This window comes from Acipenser ruthenus, chromosome 5 (genome assembly GCF_902713425.1).
Source record: "Acipenser ruthenus chromosome 5, fAciRut3.2 maternal haplotype, whole genome shotgun sequence".
NCBI lineage: Eukaryota > Metazoa > Chordata > Actinopteri > Acipenseriformes > Acipenseridae > Acipenser > Acipenser ruthenus.
This window is the reverse complement of record NC_081193.1, coordinates 23,640,773-23,661,905: the sequence shown is the minus strand read 5'-3', so window position 1 is coordinate 23,661,905 and position 21,133 is coordinate 23,640,773. Positions and strand designations below refer to the sequence as shown.

The 21,133-nt window shown below is 39.5% G+C and overlaps 1 protein-coding gene across 2 annotated transcripts in view; it reads left to right on the top strand.

Annotated features, from left to right (window-relative positions):
- LOC117403111 (inactive tyrosine-protein kinase 7-like) overlaps positions 1-21,133 on the top strand; it is a 98,015-nt gene that overhangs the window by 37,588 nt on the left and 39,294 nt on the right. For both annotated transcript variants that reach the window (XM_034005090.3, XM_034005089.3), the window contains one exon: positions 18,666-18,959. In XM_034005090.3, coding sequence (XP_033860981.3) covers positions 18,666-18,959 — 294 coding nt within the window. The remainder of the gene's footprint in view (positions 1-18,665; positions 18,960-21,133) is intronic.

The following is a 21,133-nucleotide window of genomic DNA, read 5'->3' as shown; positions in this document are numbered from 1 at the left end:
CCTGATACCCAGGTTGTGTAAATCAATGTCAGTTTATTGCACTCAGTGCTTCGAGTGACAATAGTATATCTTTCTTTCTTGTCTAAAGACTCTCTGTAAGACAGGTAAATAACATATCATTCCCTTTAATCAGCTTATAAATTACTGCAGAGCTTTGGAATCCAGTGTAGTGGGTAAGCTAAGGAATACCATTGCAGGCCATGAGTGAAGAGGGGCATTGTTGTAATGTGTTCTTGGTACCATCACTAAAGCTTTGTAAACGTATGGAAATAAGACTCCCATTGCATAAGTTATATCCATTCCTAGTTTTACTTGGAGTTTAATGAGCTGGTTACCTATACACTGTGACTAATCAAGCTCATAGTAAAACCTGGAAAGGGTGAAACTGTTAAGCAACACAAGTCTTATTTCCATCCCAGACAAGTCTGTGTTTTTGTAAACCGTTACTCATTTTCACTGGGTCTAACAATTGGTCACTTTGACCTGTTAAGATTTGGAGATAAAGCTTTGTAAGTTGGAACTGGGGTGCCAGTATTTTGTGTGTGTGTTTTGTTAACAGCCTCCATCACCTCCCCCACTTGCACTGGTCTTACTACAACTTGATATTAATAGTGACCTTATTAATGTGTGGGTTTTGGTCTTACATTTCCTTGTTTTAACACATTGAGTATTCACTGTTGGGCAGCAGCTGCTTTCAGGGATACCTAATGCAGCAGCCAAAGTTTCAAAGCAATTCAAGTGATTGGAAATATTGACTACTGTACTTGATAAGCCCTAAAGCCTGTTTACTCTAAACAAAGAGCTGTAACTCTGAAGTCCTGTTGCCCTTACTGCTTGACATGGATGGAATGTCTTGGATGTAAAACTGGCATGGTCATTCACCCCTTTCTGCTACTGTGTTTTGTCAGCCCCTTGTTTTGAACTGGACCAAGTGGTAATTCCAGGGAATCTCATAGTGTAGCTACGGTAGACATATTGCTTCAACACTATTGCAACATGGGATGCATGTACACGCCAAGCATACAACCAAGCCTGGAACCTAGCAATTGCTTTATTAAGGTAAGAGAACTAGAATAGCAAGCATGTAAAAATATTATTTTAGTCCCAGCTGTTTTGTTTTTAAATGATCCTCTGTTTGACATGAACTGGGGGACTGCCTGTTTTAATCCCAGTTGGCACTGCAGTGTTATATCATCTGCTTGTCTCTTCCTGTTGGGATCAGGTGTGTTTTTTCACAAGTTTGAGTCTCAAACACAGAAGGGGCACCTATCGCATTAGCAGCTAACTCTTCTCATGTCCAAGCAGTTTTCTAAATGATTCAAACTGCCTGTGCAGTGGGACACATTTTAGGTTAGTGTAGGCTTCCTCTGCTGTACAATACTCTCCTGACCTGACGGGCACAAGGGTTAACCAGTGTAGGCTTTGCTATCCCTGACGGACATGCCAGGTCTTGGAGAAGTCTTTGTGATGGGTAATTGGCACACAGGATGTTGTGCATGCTGGGAATGGAACTGGATGCTGTCTCCTCCTGACAGCATCTGACCTCTTGCCCTCGTCAAGGGCCCTATTTTAATGAGCCCTGGCAATTAGAGATGCATTTACTTTCAGTGGGGTCCCTCCACTTGCGGAAATAAAGAAAAGAAAAAAAGAAAGATACGGCTTGGAAATGGGGATATCGGTGCCAAAGATGCGACATCTGGTATTTCATAAACACTTCAGGCTTGGAAGATTCATGCTGTGAAATTGTCTGGTGGCATAGCTTACTGCATTTTAACAAGATCCTTGTTGCCGTCAAGCCTGCCTCGTTAATGATACAGTGTGCTTTCAATTCATTCGCCAGAAATTCATTCAGTGACCACTGAATCAATGAAGTGTGGATCTGGATTATTAAAAAATGACAAAGCATTTGTCTGTGTCGACTAAGCACTAGATAAGCAAGAAGTTTAATCAGGGGAAATATGGTTAATAATGCACCTGTGAAATTAATCAGATGCTCATTTTTTTCACATTAATGAGCCCAGCATGGAGCTAAATAGCTGGGAAAAGTAATTGCATGCTTCATCTTAAAGCAGAACGGAAGCAAAAGAAGGAAGTGAAGATTAAGACAAGTGGAGGGGGAAGACTACTTCATAAAAGGAATATTTGATACTCTCCAGAGTGGCTTCTTTACTTGATGGTCCAGAGAACCATTTTTCTTAACTGACTTAATTGGCATTCCCTTAGGGCCCAGGCTTAATGTAAACTGGCTTTAATTTGAAGTTTGCTGGGACTCCAAAGCACCGTATCTATCAATTTGTATCATATAAACCTGTAATTTAATAAGAGCTTGGTGTTATCAGCCCAGAAAGTGTTTTAAATAATTACATCACTGATGCATTTAGCAGTGTTTTAATGTTAAGGCTTTTGGACACTAATATTAGTGACCCCCCCTTTACAGGGACGAGCTTTCACATACAGCTAATGTTGGAAAGGTGCATGTTACATACTGCTACATCGATGCAGTAAACAGAGGGCAGGATCCCCCAGGTTTTTGATTTTCTTACTCCAAATTAAGGAGCATCACTCACAGAATGGTCCCTTGAGTAGGACAGAACCCATTGCCTGCATTGAAGACTCGAAGCTTGGTTTAATCAGACCACCTTGGACAGCCCTGCAGGCAAATCCTCTCCAAGGACTGATATACCACAGACAGATGAAAGACTTCCAAAACTGGGCAGGGTTGAGTTTTGAAACAGCTTCAATAGATGAAAGGGCTTAACCTTAAGGTCACCAAGGCTAATTGGAGTTTTTCATAAAGTGTATCATGAATGTTCCAGATACTACTATTTTTTTTTTCTTCACCCAAATTATTTTGCAACATTTATCAGTTTTGTTGCAAAACAGATGTATTTCTTTTTGTGAAATTGTAGTATCCAAATCTTTTTTTCTCTCATTTTGATGACCTGAAAACCCTGTAGTCTGTTTGTGATGGAAGAGTGCAGAGCAGTTTAAATGCTGATTTTGTGTGCTCCTTGAACCCTTTGGAACAGGTGCTGCCAGTTAACCTGCTGGGAGCGAGCACATGTGATCCCAGGAGTCGAGGCACAGCTTTGATGTTGGCCCTGTGTTCCGTTCCATCACTCTCCCGCCGCAACATCAAGCAGAATGTATGTTCATTTAGGTAATTAAGTTACAGCAGCCTCAGTTGCTATTTGGACAGAGCCCCATCTTGCAGGACTGTCAGGAGTTATCTCCCCCAACAAGATAAAGCAGAGCTAGACTGACTTATGGTCTCTCTTTGTGTGTGTGATAGATTCTCTACCTGCCTCCGTAGCTTTTGATTCTACATGAGTGTGAAGTTGCTGGTAATTCAGCAGTACTATACTGTAGCTTGTAAAGTGTCTTTGTATCCCTGTAGAATTGTGAACAAAAATGTTCCAGACTGCTGTTTCTTTAACGTTCTCAAAGTGTCAAGCTTTGTTAAGCTTTGTGAACAGGGCCCCATTTATAACCCAGTTTTAAAGAGTCACACTTCTATAATGAAGAGCTACAGTACTCCTTTTAAATCTGCAACTAGGGACAGAAGGAATTGATGCATGTCCTTCTATCCTTTTTTACTGGCTTTATATTTTCTTTCGGTGGTTTCACACTGTAGGGGAGTGAATTTATCTCCAGATGCACGGCTCTCAAGGCTCCCCTCTGGTGCTCGTGCCCTCTCCAGCTCGGGAGGTCAGGGCATTGAATTTCCAGCTTGGCTGCTCAGACACGCAATTCAGATACAATGCAGTGCAGAGTGTATCCAGATCACATTCTTGTGTCACTAGGGAGTACCTTAACTACAGTATGAATGGGAGTGGGGTTGATTCTCATTAAGTGCAATGGTGTGTGAAAGCAGGTATTGTAGACAAAATAATTTTACTCTAAGGATATTGACTATAGACAGAAACGTGAAAGGCCCCATTTTATATATCTGTCATCAAACTACAAATTAAACGACAGGGTATTAACAATCTTCCTGTGCATTAGCCTGAAGTTTACAGGTTTGTTTCATTCCCCAAGTGTAGATTACTATTTATTTTTTATATACAGCAGGTGAACATGCTTGGACATTAGTTGCCCCCCTTTTTTGAAGGAAAACCAGACAGCAAAGTTTGGTTTCCAGAGAACACATTTGATAGCAGCATTACGGTCAGTTACATGTGTAGCGTATATAAACCAGACACTGTTTTTCTGTGTTCTTCATTGTTAAGTATACATTGCTACATCCTTTGCTGTCACAGACGATAGCTCCTTCCCAGTCTGACACCTCTGTGCGAAGGCTTGCCAAGGTGTGAAAACCACCTAGGGGCACACTTGTGTTTGTGGAATTAAAATGTTAAACTCTCTGTAATCCACAGGAACAGAACATCTATCAGAATGGCTCCTTAAGGGGTTTGATTAAACAGGATACTCTTGTGTTTATTGTGCCCCCACCTGTAGTAGATTATTGTGTTTTAAAAAGAGGAAATATCTGTATTCCTAAATATCGGTTCTCAGGGTTAGATCTCTGTGTAATCAGACAGATGTCCTCCCTGTTTTTGGGTAAATTTTTAGTATAATTTCCCCCACCCTATACTTCTAGGATATCCCAATGTTTAATTACTGAATATTCCATGATGGGGTGAGATTTGATTTCCATATTTGTGACATCTTTACTGGTGTCTTTATGGTTCGTGGGTTGGACATAAACTGGTGAGCCACAGCTTTGATCCACCTGCTACTACCTTTTGAAGTGACCCCCCTGCAGGGCAGGGCTAGACCCTGTTACACACTGAATTACAGCCCCAGCTTTTACACTCCCTTAGTAAAACAGGATCACAGGGTGTTGGTTTATGATTAGTAACTGGACACCTAAGGGGGTCCATGCTACAGCTTTGAGGATTAATAGTGTTTACTATACAGTAGAGTGTAGAGATCACACCTAAATTAGGTGGTGCAATATTATGCAATGTACCAAAAAAATGGCCCGTTAACTTTGGCATACCATAGGAGCGAGAGGTGCATACTCTACTTTCTTCTGTAATGTCTCTTGGCAAGAAATTACCCCAAAAAACAGTACTTTCATTAGCCTCCCCTTGCCAGTATACGGTTTTGTTACCACAACTTGTGACTCTTATCAAACCTGGGGAAACAGGGTTGTACATTCATTCATTCATTCATTCATTCATTCATTCATTCATTCATTCATTCATTCATGTGCAGGAATAAAAACTAAAGGTTGAAGCAACCTACTCTTTAGTGCAACAGAATTACTTTGGAAACAATCTTAAGACCTACAGTACAGTAAGGATTTTGCAAAGGTTTTTTTTCTTTCCCTGATTTGTGTTTCTCTTATTTTTTTCTTCTTTTTTCAGCCATGTTTCATGCCAAATAACAGCTGTTGGATTATAAAGCTGATGAGAATGGTATGTTATGTTTGGCAACACTACAACATTGGGATTAGAGATCACAGTAATTATCAAATACCATGGTACCGTATTTGTAATTAAGAGATTAAAATAAGATTAGCACGTTCCTTTATAGTGGATAATAACATGATAATGGTGGTTCAGGGAAAAAATGTGCAGCTGTGTTGTGTCAGTGCGCTATTTGAAAATGTCCATTAGTTCCCCCTCAAGGTGCTTTCATTCTCTTGCTCACCTAAACTAATATGGGGACATTTATATTCTAGTTTAGTTTTATCTCGCAGTATCATACATATTGATTGGTTTATAAATATCAGAGATTATGAAGAGGAAAGTACAGCAGTTATTTATGAACGGATTTCTCAGACAAGGTTAAATGCCATTAGTGTTGCACGTTGCATATTAGTACATCTCTCCATCCTTCTCAAGGTGTGTGCTTTTAGTAGATACTAAGTGTTTCATTAAAGTCAGAATTGGCTGTGTAGAGAGTACATTTAGCCAGGGGAAGTGCTACAATTAAGGTGTTCCGTTCTAGCGAGTCGGTATCTAAAGGTGTACTGACCACGGATATAACAACATTCATTTTCTTGCCTCCATTCTTTATTGGTTTATAGAAAGGTTTCAGGGGTTCACTAAACAACCAGATCACAAGCAGAGTGACTCCTCTGTTCTGTTTTTTTTTTCTTCCCTCTACCAGCTCAATCAGCTGCAGTACTTTATTTTGTAGAGTTGTGGTTTTTTTTTTTGGTTTTTTTTATAAAAATAAGTCTACATACAATGTATACTACAGGTATATATTAAGGGGATCATGGTAGACTCGAAAGTCATTTCCCACATTTAAAAAATGCTTGAATCGCTGGGTTCATATGATGCGCAAAACAAGTTAACTAAACAATCCACTACCATCTGTAGAGAATTTAGGATTATAGATTGTAGAATTACTTACTTTTTAAAGCTCTCCTGTGTAGCATAAGAAACCACAAAACAAAAGGAATTTAATGCAGTAGTAGTTCTGTTGTATCCAAGTTCTCACTGGGATGCAGATCTATTCATTTTCTGTTCTTCTATAGTGTAAATGGGTCGCCTACTTTGTAGAAAAACAACAATGCATGCAGAAAATTGCAAAGCATGCTTAATTATAAGTTAGTGGATGCTCAAACATAACGGTAAAGGGGAAAACCTAGTAGAGAAATTGCATGTTTTAATACAATGACTATACAGTAGGGGCAGCAGTGTGGAGTAGTGGTTAGGGCTCTGGACTCTTGACTGGAGGGTCGTGGGTTCAGTCCTCGGTGGGGGACACTGCTGCTGTACCCTTGAGCAAGGTACTTTACCTAGGTTGCTCCAGTAAAAACCCAACTGTATAAATGGGTAATTGTATGTAAAAATAATGTAATTGTATGTAAAAATAATGTGATATCTTGTAACAATTGTAAGTCGCCCTGGATAAGGGCGTCTGCTAAGAAATAAATATTATTATTATTATTATTATTATTATTATTATTATTATTATTATTAATACAGTAGTTAACATACTGATTTGGTAAATACCTATTTTCCTTTGCATGATCTTTTTGTCAGATGCTTATTTTACTGGTTACCACTGTTCTTTGAGTGCTGGGCAAGTCAGTTATAGAACTTGGCATCCATTGGTGTCCATAGCAGTGATTGTCAAACAGACTTTTTTTCTGAGAAACTAAAAAAATGGTAGCTACTGTAGATACTGCATGTTGGTTTTTTTTGTACGTTTTAAATATTTGAATAAGCCCGAACTCTTTTTTTTAATATTATGTAAACTTGCTGTCTTTTGTTATTACTGCAAGTTTTAAGTCTTGGTCTGTTTCCAGGTTTGAGAAAATGTGGTCTGTTTTGAAAACCTCCTGACCCCTGCATATCCTGTTAACACTGATTGCTGGTAACCTTAAGGGTAAACCTTGAATATGGAATTGATTAGTATTGTGCCTCATCATCTGAGCCCTCTTACGGTAAATCAGAGATCAATATTTGTTGACAGAAAGGATCACTTTCACACCCAACCAACAGATTGGTCCCTGGATTAAAAAATAGTCTACGATACGTCTGATGTGGTCATCAATTCAATTGCAGTTCATTTTGCTGTGTACTGAGGATGCCCAATTATTTACCACAGCTGCCACCTTTTTATTAATTAGACTATAACTAGGGCCATCACTGGATATGTGGTTTGGTTAATCCTGGTTGGTTAGACGTTCACACCACAGTGTTCCCGAGTCTCTCAAGATCACTCGTCTGAATTGCAAGGTCATGTGTGCTACAAGATTGCGTGGCATCCACACTCACCATGACTTTTTAGGTTTTCTAGTAGTTTTGCAATTGCTAATAAAGCAACTACCATTCACCCCGTCCTATACGATACATTTGACATTTTATAGCGGAATGGTTGTCCGCTCCAGTTATCAAGTGGCCTACCCCTGATAGTCCAGGGTATTGTTTCAACCATTTACTTTTTAAAAGATAGATTGTGGGCTGGTGTACAATATGTGGGGCCAGCTGATCATTTAAAGGCTTTTAGTGGCTTCTTTTAGGCACTGGGAAAACCAAGCTGATTGTAGTTAATTCTTAGTTGAAACAAAAGCTGGTATGTTGGCATACTTGAACAATGGCTCTTAGTCCAATTGAAAAACACTGTCTGAACACTTACCCACTAGTGAACATTCATAGCCCCTCTTTCTACCCAAGTCCCGATCTCTGGACTCTACAGATTGCTGAGTGTTCCAGAACCCAGCACATTAAGCAGCACAGGGCATGCAAACAGTGGATGCAGTATGCTCTGTTCACTACTGTAGGTCAAGTACAAGTGACCAAGTGTGTTTCGAGCCAGCAGGGGTGAATCTTTTGCGTTTGTTTTCTCAAGGTCTCTTTTTAGAAAATTGGGGTAAAAAAAATAAATAAAATAATGTATTTAATATTCGCTTAGTATTTATAAGATTTGGCCAGTGTTTGAGACAGCCACCAGTCAACCCCCTGAATGTGGATGTATTACAGAAATATAATCTTCCCCAACATTTGGTCCATTAATTCACCCAGTCCTCTAGATTTCCTGAGGCCAAGGGGCAGTGAGACTCAAACAGTGAGCTCTCTGTTGCGGCGCAGGGGTGTATTTTACAGGGTTTGTTTCCATAGCGATATACAGATAGAGTCGTTTTGGGGAGGGGGGGTATTCTCGCTTTAGGGGGTATTCAGCTTTTTCCGTGTATCAAATGTTTAAAATGGATTAGAGGTAAGTGATATGGCCTCCTGCAGTTCAGAAGAAAAGGCATGCAAACCTGAAGATGCAGTTCCCCTTTAAAAAAAAAGTGTTATAATGAACAACCCCCTCCCTAACACTCCCATTTAGTTGGTTGTCTTTTGAGCAGGCCACTCTGATGGTTTAGCACGTTGAAAGGGGAGAGTCCAGGCTTTACTATACAAAGGACATCAAAGCAGCTGTCTATTTTGCACATGAATCATTTGTTTCAGTTGCTCGAATGTATTCAGTCCATGCTTTCCTTTTTTTCTTTTTTTTGCTTTCTGGGGCACATTCTGGTCACATCCAGAGATACAGTAATTCTGATGTATTTAACGGATGTTGTCTACAAATGTACATGATGAAGCAATCATCTTCAGGATGAGCCTGGATAACTTCTGTTTTCAGTAGATTATCAGGATTTGGTTTGGCCTACAAGAAATCTGTCTTATTTTTTTTATTTTAAAGATCAAACAATGCCACAGTCGTGTTCTATGAGTCCACCAAGGCTGCCTGTCTTGTGCAAGGCATTGCTCCATATAAACGTTCTGCTGTCTGTGCAGCCTCAGCTTTTGTACTGTAGGTTTGATTAAATAAACGGAAACTATAAACTTCTGTCTGTTTCTTGGTAATTGTAAGCACATTTTAAGTTGTCTCACAATACTTCACTTATCAAACAGTTTGTGTTGATACGGCACACTGTTTGCAAACATCATGCAACTTTCTGAAGCCGATCTTGCAATAGCCATACTAGGAATCATGAGCATTGTCTCCAATGTCCTTTAAACCCTGGGTAAATTGCTTTTACATAATGTTAATTTTGAAAATCGGAAAAGCTTACTATCAATCCCTTTAATGGAATATGTCCTTTTTGTGTCGTTTTGGTATTTACTTTTTCAGTAAAGATAATTGTTTAGGATGTTTGTCTCATCCTCAAGAAGAGCTGGACAGGATATTATAAAATGATCTGAAATCACTTTTGCTAGTTTCTAGGATTAAACACCTACTCTGCATCCCTGTGCTGCGTGAAACAGTTTTGTTAAGTTTCAGTGAGGGACGTGCAAAGCCTGATATTTGTGTGTGGGTTTTTTTTTGTTTTCCACATTAACATTTAGACCCGGAGGAGGTTGTAGGGGTGGTGCAGAGCAAGGTGTGAGATTAAGATTTAATTTAGAGGTTCTAGTAATGAAAGGCCTGTGAAACCGAGACACTTGTGCACATTTTCTTCATTTAGACCTGCAGTAGATTTCCAAACTGCTGAGAAAAAATCTACAGTACCATAGCCCTGCAAACCCTGTACTCCTAGGGCTGCAAATCCCCTGGGGTGGGAGGGATCTAGCTCATGACTTGTCAGCTTAGCCCTGATGCTTCTGGCAATTGATGATCAGGAGTTTCAAATTGTTGAACCCCAAAAATTACTATATGTTTTACTTTTTTTTTTTTTTTTTTTTTTTTAAAACAGTACCTGAACAGTATCAGTCCATTGTGGGCTGTTCCCCCTTTGAGCAAAGTTTGGTCAGCCCTTTGCTACTGTAGGCTCTAGGACAGTTGCGTATTGTACTGTACGTACTGCATCTTACTGTGATACTGAACGCCTGGCTTTCTTCTGTTTTGTAGAAGTTCTCTAGGTTTTCACAGCCCTGTAGATTCAGGACTTGAGCTGATAACAGTCTCCTTTTTATGTACACTTTACTGTTGAATCTTTTTTTGGCACCAGGGTCTGGAATATTGTATAGACCCAAGTGTTTGACAAATATTTGACGTCTGCTGTTTTATCATCAACTTTAGTGTATAGTAAATAATTCTATACTCTGTACACATACTTCAAGTCAAATATTTCCCCTCCATTGTCTGGGATTTAGGCCTCTGATGGAAATCTGAGATACAGTAGTGGAGAGACTGGAAGAGGAAAAAAAAAAAAAAACTTTTTTTTAAATACAAGTGTGTGAATGGTATCTTTGGCACTATTCCTTCTGATGATATTGGAGAAAGGTCCACCAACTTAAAGCTGTTTTTGGCAACTCCTTTTTGCACAAACCGTTGTGAAACTTAAACTGAATACAAATGTTTAGTTTCTTTTAATTTTCATTCCATTCTAAAATCTGTGAAAAGCAATAGGAGCTGATCAGTAGTTTTGAATGCGAAGCGCAGAGAACTGTACCGCACTGGCTAAAGAACGAACACAAGGGAGGTGTTCAGTGTTGGACTGTGTGTTGATTTATTAATATAGAGGATTACTTTTGAAGTGACTTTTTTAAAGCACATGTTTCAGGATCACAGAGGTTTTCATACAGCATAGCCATCACTGTATTTTAATATGGTTTTGAAAAGCAAATGTTGCTATTTAGTAAGGTTCAATTTGACACTAAGTTCTACGCAGAAGATCTCTGCAATAAATATACTGGAAGCAATGCATCTAAGTAGCACTATCTCTTCCTGTGTTATGATCATCCCATTGGCAGTGTCAGCACAAAAATAGATTTGTGGCCTTTTAAAGGCCTTCTAATAACAGGTTTGTGGTGTATAAGGATGTTTTATAATATTTGAGAAACCCAGATGTTCCCGTATCTCCCCCCTCTAGTCATTATAGCCTGTAATAAAGTACACAATGCCTGTTATTATTATTTGTTTATTTAGCAGACGCCTTTATCCAAGGCGACTTACAGAGACTAGGGTGTGTGAACTATGCATCAGCTGCAGAGTCACTTAAAATTACGTCTCACCTGAAAGACGGAGCACAAGGAGGTTAAGTGACTTGCTCAGGGTCACACAATGAGTCAGTGGCTGAGGTGGGATTTGAACCGGGGACCTCCTGGTTATAAGCCCTTTTCTTTAACCACTGGACCACACAGCCTGTAAAACATAAAATCGGAAAGTAATTTATCATGGTTTTAGTATTGGAAGTTCAGAATTAGCTGCATTAATGATGGGGTTGGTTTTGCTTTTATTTAATATGATTTAATATATTTTTTTCTTGGTTGTGATGGAAGAAAACTACTTCCATCCCAAATCAAAGTAAACCTGACACAGGCAATACAATACAGAGACTGCGGTTATTGTTTTTTTTGTTTTTTGTAACTAACATTTTTAGTTACTTATAAACTATCATCAGTGTTATACTACTGTATACATGTTCAGGTCATAAGTGTTGGTGTTTTGCCGCAGTAATTTAAATTCACCTGATTTTAAAAATATTACCGGTAGATGAGTTTCCATTGCAGGAAAGCCTGGCGTTTATCTAATGGTTGCACTGAATATAGTATTGCCGTAATCACAAGTCCTGCTCTAGTGATCTATAGTTCATTAAAAGAGTAAAATGGGGTTCCTTTACATGCCGGGAATCTAATCGGAAACAGTCGTGTTGCTTGCCTTTGGCCAGTTCAGCAGTAAAGTTGTGTAAGCTACAGTATGTAATGTTAAAAGCGGCAGTATTTTAAGAGTTTGTTTAAAAATGAAAGTATTGTGTCCCATTCCTGTAAACAATTAACAGAATTCTGCTTCTGCTGTAGGTCTGATTTTATAAGCAGGAAATCCTGCTGCTCAAGAAGTCTGCATGTGTGAACAACTTGCCTGCGCTAATTAAATATGCTCTAAATCTAGTGTCGCCTTTATTTCTGTCACAGCACGTTTTATTCAATGAGTCTTTTGTCTTAACATTCATTCCAATCAAATGTTATCAGATGTCCCTAAACATTCAAGCAATAAATAGCAACTCTCTGTGTTGGCAGCTGATGGGTGATCTTGGGTATTGTGAAAGTCAGAATCTGAAAGTATACAGAGATACCTGTCCATCTGTCCTAAGCCTATACACTGGACATCACACTTGCATTGTTATTGAACATTGTACCACAATGTAGATCATAGTCATCAATATTTTAGTAGAGATTTTGTATTTACAGCTTGTTGCTCCATTAGCATACTTGTTTTGTAATTGTATTGCGGTATACAGCAAACTGGACAGCATCTCTGAAAATAAAAATCTGTTCTTCAGTTCAAGGGTCTAGACAGGAAGTGAATAAAAGCAATGAAAAGGGTGTGGATTTCCTTTTTGGATCTGCGTGTAGCGCCTGACAGTGTTCCAAAGGAGCCCTAAACCCACTTATTGGAATGTCATTAGCTTTGCTTGCTGTTGATCTTAACCAGGGATCTTTACTGTCTAACTACAGGACAGAAGTTTTCCAAGACTAGATGAAATGAAGCATTCTTGCTTTAAATGCTGCATGCAGATGCAAGGGTAAAGCTGTGGTTTCGGTAACTTGTGCTAGTCACCAAAACAACAAGGCCTTTTATGAGTTTTTATTTTATATAAGCAAGTACAGTAGCTGTTTTTTAGGGCTGCAACGAAGGGTACATTTTGGCCTTCGAAGGTTCGCAAAGCATTAGCGAAGGAAGGGTCGAACCTTTTGATACTAATTTGCATAATTCACATGGTTTAAAAATACTATAGAACAGTAATCATGTTTTTTATAATTTCAATAAAAATAAAAATACACGTTTATTTACACGTAATTGATGCTGCTTGCGATACAGTAAACTTGCATTGCAGCAGCACCAACTGCAGTGGACTTGGACGAAACAAAGCTTTATTTAACAGTCACCGTTCCAAGCAGGTTATCAGTCACATTTTACTACTACTAAAAAAATATTAATAATATGAACTTATGCTTGTAAAGTGACCCTGCAGATTGGTTGTGCCTCCATGATACATCAACAGTCGATTGCACAGTTTGCATTCAACTTTTTTTTTGGTTGTCTGGGCATTTAACAAAAAAAATCCCAAACAGCAAAGGGGTTTTGAGACATTTCTTTCAATACAACTTACGCTATACCAGTGGTCCTCAAAGACTACAGGAGTTGCTGGTGCGCGGTGAGCCGAGGACACCCTGGCCGACCTAACCCTCCCATCCCTCGGGCGACGCTCGGCCAATTGAGAGCCGCCCCCTGGAAGTTCCTGTCCTCAGTCGGCAAAGGAATAGCCTGGACTCGAACTCGCGACGTCCAGACTATAGGGCACATCCTGCACTCCACACGGAGCGCCTTTACTGGATGCACCACTCGGGAGCCCCCATATGTGCTAAGTTTTACGCAGCTATCCAATCATAAGCAAGCAGGGGCCGTTCATGGTATTCTGCATGAAAATTGAAGGCGAGTGAGTAGCCAGTGGGAAAGTGAAAGATCTGACAGCTGTCCAATCATTCGTGAGCAGAGGCGGGGTGTTAATATGAAGCACTGAATATCGACAATTGTTATTGAGAAAAATAGTACATTTCAGTATTTAGATTTTAATTCTCTCTATATATATATATATATATATATTTTAATTTCACCAGACAAGGGAAACACCGTAGTCGATTTAGTTACGAATCCACTTTCTCTGAGTAATTGTACTGGAGATGAGCGATCTTTTAAAACAGAGTAGTGCTGACAAATTTGCCAAATTGAAGCAAAGTGAGACGCAGTCTATCCTCTTATTTTAGTTTATTCATGCTATTTAAAAATACTTGCATTGCATATTTTATATAAATTATTTAAAGAATAAGCGCAGCACGCACAATTACTGCCTGAGACTTGGCCTTATCATAGTGAGCCAAGAATAACTCCCACTAAAACAGCATGCCCGCAAGATCAATTTATGCCCGTGCCCAAATTACTTTGAGGGCCACTGCGCTATACCATGCTTTGCTGTTGAGATGACAAATGAAGAAATTAAAGGTTTGCCTCTGGATAACATGAGCTGGAGGGGGGAGGGGAAGACGGTGCTCAGTTTTCGAAATTAAAATTTAGTGTTGGCGTATATTTTGTACGTTTCAAACATATTCTACCATAGCACTTCTCTTACACTGTCTTGTACACTAAGTATTCAGTACATGTTTTACTGAAGCAATACAATCGCTATAGGTACAACTCCCCCCCCACCAGTGCTTTGGATACTGTACCCTGCTCCATACACGGCAGCGGTGCCATATAGAGTTGCTACGTATAACGATTTGGTAATGGATTTTAATACAACTTTTATTTACATAATATGCATTTTTGCATGCAAGTGACTTTTAATGTGTGATTTTATTCACACAATGTCAAACAGTTTGTTACCAGAAAGAGAAAAAAAAAGTGTGCGAATGCCACATGACAAACAATCGAAGGTTTAAAACTACCTTCGAGTTCCTGGCTAGCGAACGAACCTTTGAACACAGCCCTGCTGGTTTTTTATTCCTGATTTTTTAAAGTTGATTTTATGTAATGAATGTAAATTGCATATGTACAGTACAGTATGCATGCCAAAGGAACAGCTGCTGTAGTAAATCTACCATAGGCCCTGGACTTGACTGATAATGACAAAAACCCATAAAACTCCATAAAACTCCAGTGTGCTTTGAGGAAGTCTAAGAGAAGCATTTGTTGTTGTTGTTTTATAGCTTTATCGCCAGCCTGAGTTAATGGATTTGTAGTTATGTGCTCTGTTACTGGGCTTTGTAAATACCTTTGTGATTACGCACAACATAGAGAGATGGCTGACTCACTGGAGACATATTCCACTGCAAAAAACAATTACCTGTGTAATTTTATGGGAGTGGCCCAATTCCACCTGGAAAAGGGAAGGGTCACAGGTGTCTCTCATACTGATAAAATAAATGTTTGTTTGTTTGTTTATTTATTTAAATAAAATTTGGCTTTTGAACTATTGGCGTTCTGATAATTTGCTTTACAGAATTTTCAGGCTGATTTTACTGTTTGGGGTGGAGGGGTGCTTGTGATGCACGGGTTAATAGGATCAGTTAAGGTAAGTACTGTTGTGCCATTTGTAAGGAGTGGGGGACGGGCGGGTCGTGTGTGCCTTTTTTTATTGAAGTTGTAGAGCAGCATAGATTTATCATGGAATTTGGTTTGTGGGTGAAATTCTTAATTTTTTACATGAAGGGGTGATGACAGGGTCAGAACACTCCATAACCTGGTTACAGCAGTTGTATTGTTCCTACAGGAGAGCCCTTGCTAAGCCTTTGTGCCACCAAGCTTTACTCAAACACTTATTACTAATCCTCACTGTAATACAGGTAAACCTAACAGGTTCCTGAAAGAACTACTGTAGATAAACTTTGGTCCAATCTCTTACATGTTCTCATCATGTTCGCTTCCAGTTAAAGGAGTGTTAACCAAATTCTTCTCTCTTATTTGGTAAAAATAAAAATAGTAGCATTATTAAACATTTCTTATTTATCTTATCTAAGCTTACCTTTAATAGCCTTCCACTGCATTAGCTCTGGTTGGAACTGCTGAACTTCCCATAAAGGCCCTGCTCCACCAAGTTTTCATTAAAAACTTGAATGAGTAAAAACCATGTTGCTCAAATCAGACAAACGCAGGAATTCTCAGCTGCTATTACAGCACACATTGAAATGGCGCCTGTTCAACAGTCCACTTCACTGTTGTCTGCGGGCCAGGAAGCCTTCAAGAGTTTCCAAAATGCAGCATTTTCTTAAATTTAACGACTGCCTGCTTTTTATCACTCTATCTCCCTAAAGCAGTTTAAAAAAAAAAAAAAAAAGGTTCTGCTTCAATGAACAAATGTATCTGCGTATTCACAGCGATGAATGTATAATCAAGTGTATAACCATAATAGAAAATTCCTAAAATGCAGTTTGCAAAGCGCCCTAACCACCTGGGGTGCACATCCAGTCATCTTCATTCGTTACTTGAAAACTCCCGATGGCAATGAGCGACATCTGAGCAGATCAACCCTTTACAACATTTTTAATTGGGGTGTTTATTGTTTCCGCACCCCCCTCCCACGTTGCACTTCTCAGAGTTCTTGTTGTTTCATCAGCCTGTGTATTTTGGAAAGGTTCTGGATGGCTGGCCAGCTATTTGAACCATCTGCGGGCTGTCTGTCTGCAGTTCTGTTAAGACTGAAGAAGCAAAAGCATTTGGAATCCCAGAATCCCCGCTAGGTCACAGTGATGAGGTCATGCAGTTGCGTGGGAGTGCCGAGCAGAGCAAGAACAGGGTCCTTTCAAACAAACATGATGACCTTGTGTGCTGTCTTTTCCTTTCTCGTGATACTACCTTCACCCTTTTAGGAAATGCTGAAAGAGAAATACAATGAAAGAGGAAAAAAGTGCTGCTATTTTCTTTTTCCAGACAGCAGAAACAGCTGTTTGTATTTGCTTAAACCCTTACTGTCCTTGTTCATAGCATATAAAAAGCTCATGTCTGTGTCCTTTGCATACATGGATGTCCCAAGTAACAGCCCAGAGCCGTCAAACAGCTTGTACTGTACAGGGATTTTTTCATTCTGAAAAAAAGTTGGACATTTAAAGCGTGTTTTTTTTATATATATATATAAACAGATAGAGATGGAAATAAGACTGCCATTGCATAGCAGTTTGATCCATTCCTGTTTTTTCTATAGGTTTAATAAGACACACCTGAGCTTGTTACTTATACACTGTGGCTAATCAAGCTTGTAAGAAAACCTGGAATGGGTGAAACTGCTATGCAATAGGAATCTTATTTCCATCCCTGGGAATATGGGTATGAATGGGTTACTAAGCCATATTGGAATCCTTTTCAGACTCAACTAGAAAAAGTTCTGCAATCATTCGGCTTGTACAAACTGGACTTTCATTTCTGAAAAGGCTCCTTGTTTTATTTAGTGCCATGCCTGCTCGTTCATCTCCCAGGAAGAGAGATCAAGGGTGGAATTAGTGCGAGTAGCATTGGTAAAAATTTGGAGAGAATGGTAGATCATAAGGATTTTTCCCACCTACCAGCTTTGCATCTAGTGGAGCCCCATTGAGAGGCAGGGTCAGTGGGAAGCCCCATACCCTTGTACAGTCTTGACCTTTTCTTTTTCAATAGAAGATTTCCCTGAAACATAGAATACAGGTGCCTGGGGGGATTTACTGTGTAGCGCTGTGCCCTAATTACATGCTAGAAAATTGTCTGAAATATCACTTTTTCCAGAGCAGCAAGCTGAGCTAAGTATTTCCACAATTAATATTTTTTTTTTGGAACTTGTTTTCACTGTTTGCTTTTATTACAATCCAGTTTGTTATAGTATGTGGTCTTTGCAGTATGATGGTATGTCTTCTATGCAATATTTATTACTGTGTGGAAAGAGTTGAATTGCAGTACAATGCAGTGGTGGTGGTGGTGTATTGCAACCTGGTGGATATACATTTGTAAAAGCCACGTTGTTAGTATATAGTGCATGTGTTCTAATAAAAGTACTGAATTGGCCAACCTAGTGCGCTCCTGTTACCAAGGTCATAGCATTGATTAATAATACTTTAGGAAGTACGTTGTTTACAGTGTTCCTTAATGTTTCTGTTAAGTAGTGTTCAAAGTATTGCACAACACTTTTAGCTTTCTCCTGTTGAAAGCTGTTTTTTGCAGCTCTGAAGCTTGAGAAATGTCCCACAGAAGCAGAATTACATTTTCGTGATCATGTGTATGATTTATGCTTTATAGAGTGGAATATGTTCATCTTTCAATCAGCACATGGGAAAACTAAAGCCTTCTAATGATGTACGCCACAGGCTAAGCATAGCCGGCACGCTGCCAGGTGCCATCAACAGCTTAACTACCATAGGGTGACGTAGATTTGCTGCAATATACACAGACCATTTTAAAAGCAGGATGGAAAGTATATCGGTGGAGAAATAGCAGTTAAATGAGGCCAATGGGCAGATGCTACACTTCAAAGGTTTGCATCTAGAGAGCTGCTTTCCCCAATTGTGATGAAACTTAAGTGCATGCTTTTGTATTGAGTGTTATCATAGTATAAAGATTGGCACCTGTCTGTCTGTATCTATTTTTTTTTCTTCATTTATCTAGGTAACCTCTTGTATAGTTGTGATGAAACTTGATAAGGATATTTTTTTTTTTGTATTGACAATTGTCCACCCTCCGTGCATAATCAGCACCAGACTAAATCTCATCTCTTTCCTCTCTCTGGCTCTCCTTCTCTCTCCTGACAGTTCTCTGTGTCCAGGCAGCCATCTACTTTACCAAGGAGCCAAAGTCCCAGGATGCCCTCCATGGGCGTAGCGCCATCCTGCGCTGTGAGGTGGAGAATCCAACCAACATGGCGTTCGACTGGTTGCACGACGGTGTGCCCGTCCAGGACTCGGAGAGACGCTTCAAGGAGAGCAGCAACCTGAAATTCACAGCCGTAGACCGCCACGAGGATGCTGGCAACTTCCAGTGTGTGGCCACCAACACGGTCAGCAAGGAGGAGGCGCGCTCAACCAATGCCTCCTTCAATATCAAATGTGGGTGCCTTTTCCAAGTATGCAATCCGGAAGTGTTGCTAAATTGTATAGGATTTTCACTGACAGTATTTTCTGTCTGCATATGATCTATAGTAATCTATACTAGTCTGCTTGTTTAGATGTCTCACGGGAAGTGATGAATAAAGACATTGAATCCATGATGCAGAATCATGAGGTCCAAATAAATAAATAGAAAAAAAAATAACATTTTATAAGAAATGAGGTAGCCAGTTACTAAACTGTGATCAAAAACACAAATTAGTAGTCATCATTTTTGGTCATTGTAAACCTTATCTCGTTCCTTTTGCCAAGATTAATAGCTGGTAAATTAGCGAAAGCCTGCCTATCACTGGATAATGTGTGTGGAAAAGCAGAGAGAGCCCCTGTTAACAACCAGGGATGGCGAGGCCCAATGAAAGAGCAGTTTGTTTTTGTTAACGAGTCAGGATCTTGACGACGTCGGACCAGGAAAAGTAAAACAATGAAGTGTTAGTGAAGTGCTGCTCTCGCAGGAACTGAGGAGCTGATTGTTACTGCGGATCATTAGGGGCTGCAGACAACCTGGCAACCAGAGCCGCTTTCCTGGAGGAAAAGAGGGGAGTGGAGGTGCCCATTAGAAAAACTTAATTTCATAGTGTATTCATGAAAGACAAGTGTGCATTTTTCAGTCATATGCATTTAACAATGCATGTCTTCCAAAGTGTTTTTGTCTTGTGCTGTATATACCCTTACCATAATTGTACCAGCTAACAACTACTCCTCGCTTACAAACATTGCCTATAGGCTTGGTGTGTCCTATCTTAAGAGTAATATGTCCCTGGCAAAATTCTGTAGTTGACAGATGGAATAGTTCTTCTGCCTCTTGATCTCAGAGAGGAATTCTGTGTCTGGCGTAATGTGGAGATCAGAGGCGGCTGACACCGTCAAAGGCAGATTTTTAAAAAAGTCTATTTTTGATCTAGCTTTTGCTTGCTTGAAGTGTAGAGTGTTTTTTAAAGTGCCCTGGGATATGTGTTCATAACTAAATCCCGTCAGGAAGCTGGTTATAACCCCATGTTGTCCTTCAGTGTGCCATAGGCCACTATGTACAGATCTGACCCTAAGTAGTCATTTTAGTTGTTGTAAAGGCTGCTGCCATAATTAAAGCTAGGGATAAGGTGAGGTTAACTCTGGCTTGAAGAGGGTACACAAATACAAACACCTGTTAACATTGCATCCCCGGTTGTAGGGTGTACATGAAGAATGCAGCTATGCAGCAAAAATGCAACAAATGGTTAATTGACCCACTGGCCAAACTATTACTAGAGCATATACTACTTTAACCTATTGGCCGATCGGAGGACTCCTGCATCAAGAACAAAAATGCAGCCCTTTAGCGGATGTGAACAGTAGCAAGCATCAGAAGCCTTTTATAATAGCTCCTTTTGTTGAGCATTCTTAGGTTCTCCAGAGAGAACTGATCTGTAGACCTTCAAGGAAGTTCTCTTTGTGTACTTTAACACAACTGGGCAGGGAAGGGATAATATGGCAAATGTCATACCAGTGATTCCAAACAACATTTTGATTGTTATCTTTGTTAAAAAAACGCATTTAGGTTATTAATACAGATGCAAAAAGCTTTTGGAACTATGTATGAATGACTGCCTTTACTGCCTCAAGATAGTATACCAAGTTCGATCAGCAGAATTGCTTTGGTAAAGCTATTGTCTATGTTCAAACTCCATGTTCGATTTAAAAGTATATATATCAGGGCTTGAATTTCATTTTTGTGTGCTGGGGGGATTTCCCCCCCTATGCTGCAGCCGTATATATTTTACTGCATCATCATTCACACTGGCATTGCTTTTAAAATAAGCTGCTTTCAGGAGACCTAAAAGCTGTCCATCACTTTGACAGAGCACTCTCCATTGCTTTTGCCATTGCCTGATGAGAAGTTTTTGCTGGAGCAGAAGAAAAAGGTGCTTTTCTTTTTAACCAGCGCTCCATTATTTATTTATTTTAACTCTGCACTCAGCCCTATTTCTGTCTGTTTTTCACTGTTTTCATTTATCTATGTTTAACTACTGGATAGTTTGTACTGCATGCCTGACCCTATATGAAATATAGTCGACAACGTTTCCTTTCATATTATGTAAGTTGCAACAGGATCAGGCATACTATATGTGGTAGAGATG